The sequence below is a fragment of the Sphaeroforma arctica genome (genome assembly GCF_001186125.1).
Source record: "Sphaeroforma arctica JP610 unplaced genomic scaffold supercont1.6614, whole genome shotgun sequence".
Taxonomy (NCBI): Eukaryota; class Ichthyosporea; order Ichthyophonida; genus Sphaeroforma; species Sphaeroforma arctica.
In genome coordinates, this window is record NW_014033944.1 from 1 (window position 1) to 1,609 (window position 1,609).

General features: G+C 46.1%; 1 protein-coding gene across 1 annotated transcript; it reads right to left on the reverse strand.

Moving 5' to 3' along the window:
- Positions 1 to 305: 305 nt before the first annotated feature.
- SARC_15717 (hypothetical protein) lies at positions 306 to 925 on the reverse strand (the record flags this gene model as incomplete). The annotated part of the gene is made up of 1 exon (XM_014290167.1): positions 306 to 925. A coding segment is annotated over one exon (620 nt), but the record flags the coding sequence as incomplete, so codon positions are not given.
- Positions 926 to 1,609: the final 684 nt, after the last annotated feature.

A 1,609-nucleotide genomic window follows, 5' to 3' on the forward strand; every position in this document is an offset into this window, starting at 1 on the left:
GTTTCAGTGACAAGTTTCGGTACGATTGTCACTTAACTTCTACCTTTGGTTGCACCTCACACATGTGTTTGTGGTAACCTCCAGTCCATGTGCAGTCTGCACACTTCGCAATAAAATGTTTACATTTCTCTGCGTGCGTGCCATTCCAGCGTCCATTCAGCTCATGTTGGGTCATGTGCCAGCTGCAATCGGCCTCAGCACAGTCCTTGGTCTCCTTGTATTTTGGCTTAGGAGGTTCGCAGCCTAAATAGATTTGTTGCCCAAGGTCCCGCACGTATTGGCATTGTTCTTGTGACCATCAGTACCTTGTACATGCTTGTTCTTCTGGCCACCTCTGCCTCCACCTTTGTTCACTTTATTATTCCTCGTTCCCGTATGAGAGTCTCGACCATTACCTGGTACATTCGTGTTGGGTACAACCTTCTTACTCGGCTGTATGAATTTCACCACAGAACTCGGGCGTTTCGAAACCGTCTGGTCTGGTCTCGAATAAAACTCAGTCCATGTTAGGTCGGCGAGTTTCATGATACCATAGGTTGGCCCTTCAATTGAAATCTCACGTACCTTGTCTGGATAAGATTGATGCATGTCTGCGTACAACACCTCTTGGTCTTTTCGGTGAAGAGCCGACCAACAGAATGTTTGTACCCATAACACGCATATGCTCAACTTGTCGGATGACAATTCTTGTGTCTGAGCACGTGATATATGGGTGTCCAGGTCCAAGAGGCAATGAGACAATGGGATCCCTTCGTCCGTTGGTACCATAATGGATACCAACAGTTCCGGTCGGGGGTCGGTTGAGAAAAGACAGACTACCATCTCTCTCTGCTCTTTCCATGTTTTCAGCTTTGTTACAGCACCCTTCGCCTTGTCCGACTTATTAATACCTATAAGAAAATGGCTTAAATCTCTGTTGCGCAGCCTCGAACAAGAGGTTCTTACGTAAATTCGCAGTAAGCATAATTTGACCAAATTCCTTCAACGATCTCGACAATAACGCTAAGTTACTCGTATCGATAGGGTCCCTTCAGTCTTTTCAATCTGGACGATACGTAGTGTGTAACTTATCTATGTCCTTGACAAAATCCTTACTGTCCACAGATTTCTCAGCGTGTATGATGTGTAGCTCCGTATCGATCTTGGATTGAAAGTGCCTTACCATTGTCGCAAACTGTCTTGCTCAATCTTCCCCTGATCCTTTGCTAGCGTCGCTTCTTCTTCTGCATTAAGCATCCGAGCTGTGAAATCAGTTCCTGTCACTCTCTGAAATCTCGCCAATCGGTGCGTCCGTCTCCTTCATGCCATGTAGTCACTGGTCATCTTCGTCGTCATCGTCGTCCTTTGGATCCTTACTTCGCATAGCCATCGCCGTCGTAGTCTTGGACATTTTTAAACGTTTGGCGGACGGCGGCTGATAATCGGGTCCCGAAGATTCTGGTTCCTCGAACTCTGGCGATGATTGACTCTCGTCCCAACTAGAGCTTTCGACTTCGCTTCCACCTTAAAGTTCCTAAAACTTAACACTACACTAAGCGCCACTCGGGTTTGACGACATTGTTAAGTGACCGTACTACTGTATTTAATAATTTTCTTTTTGCTTACCATA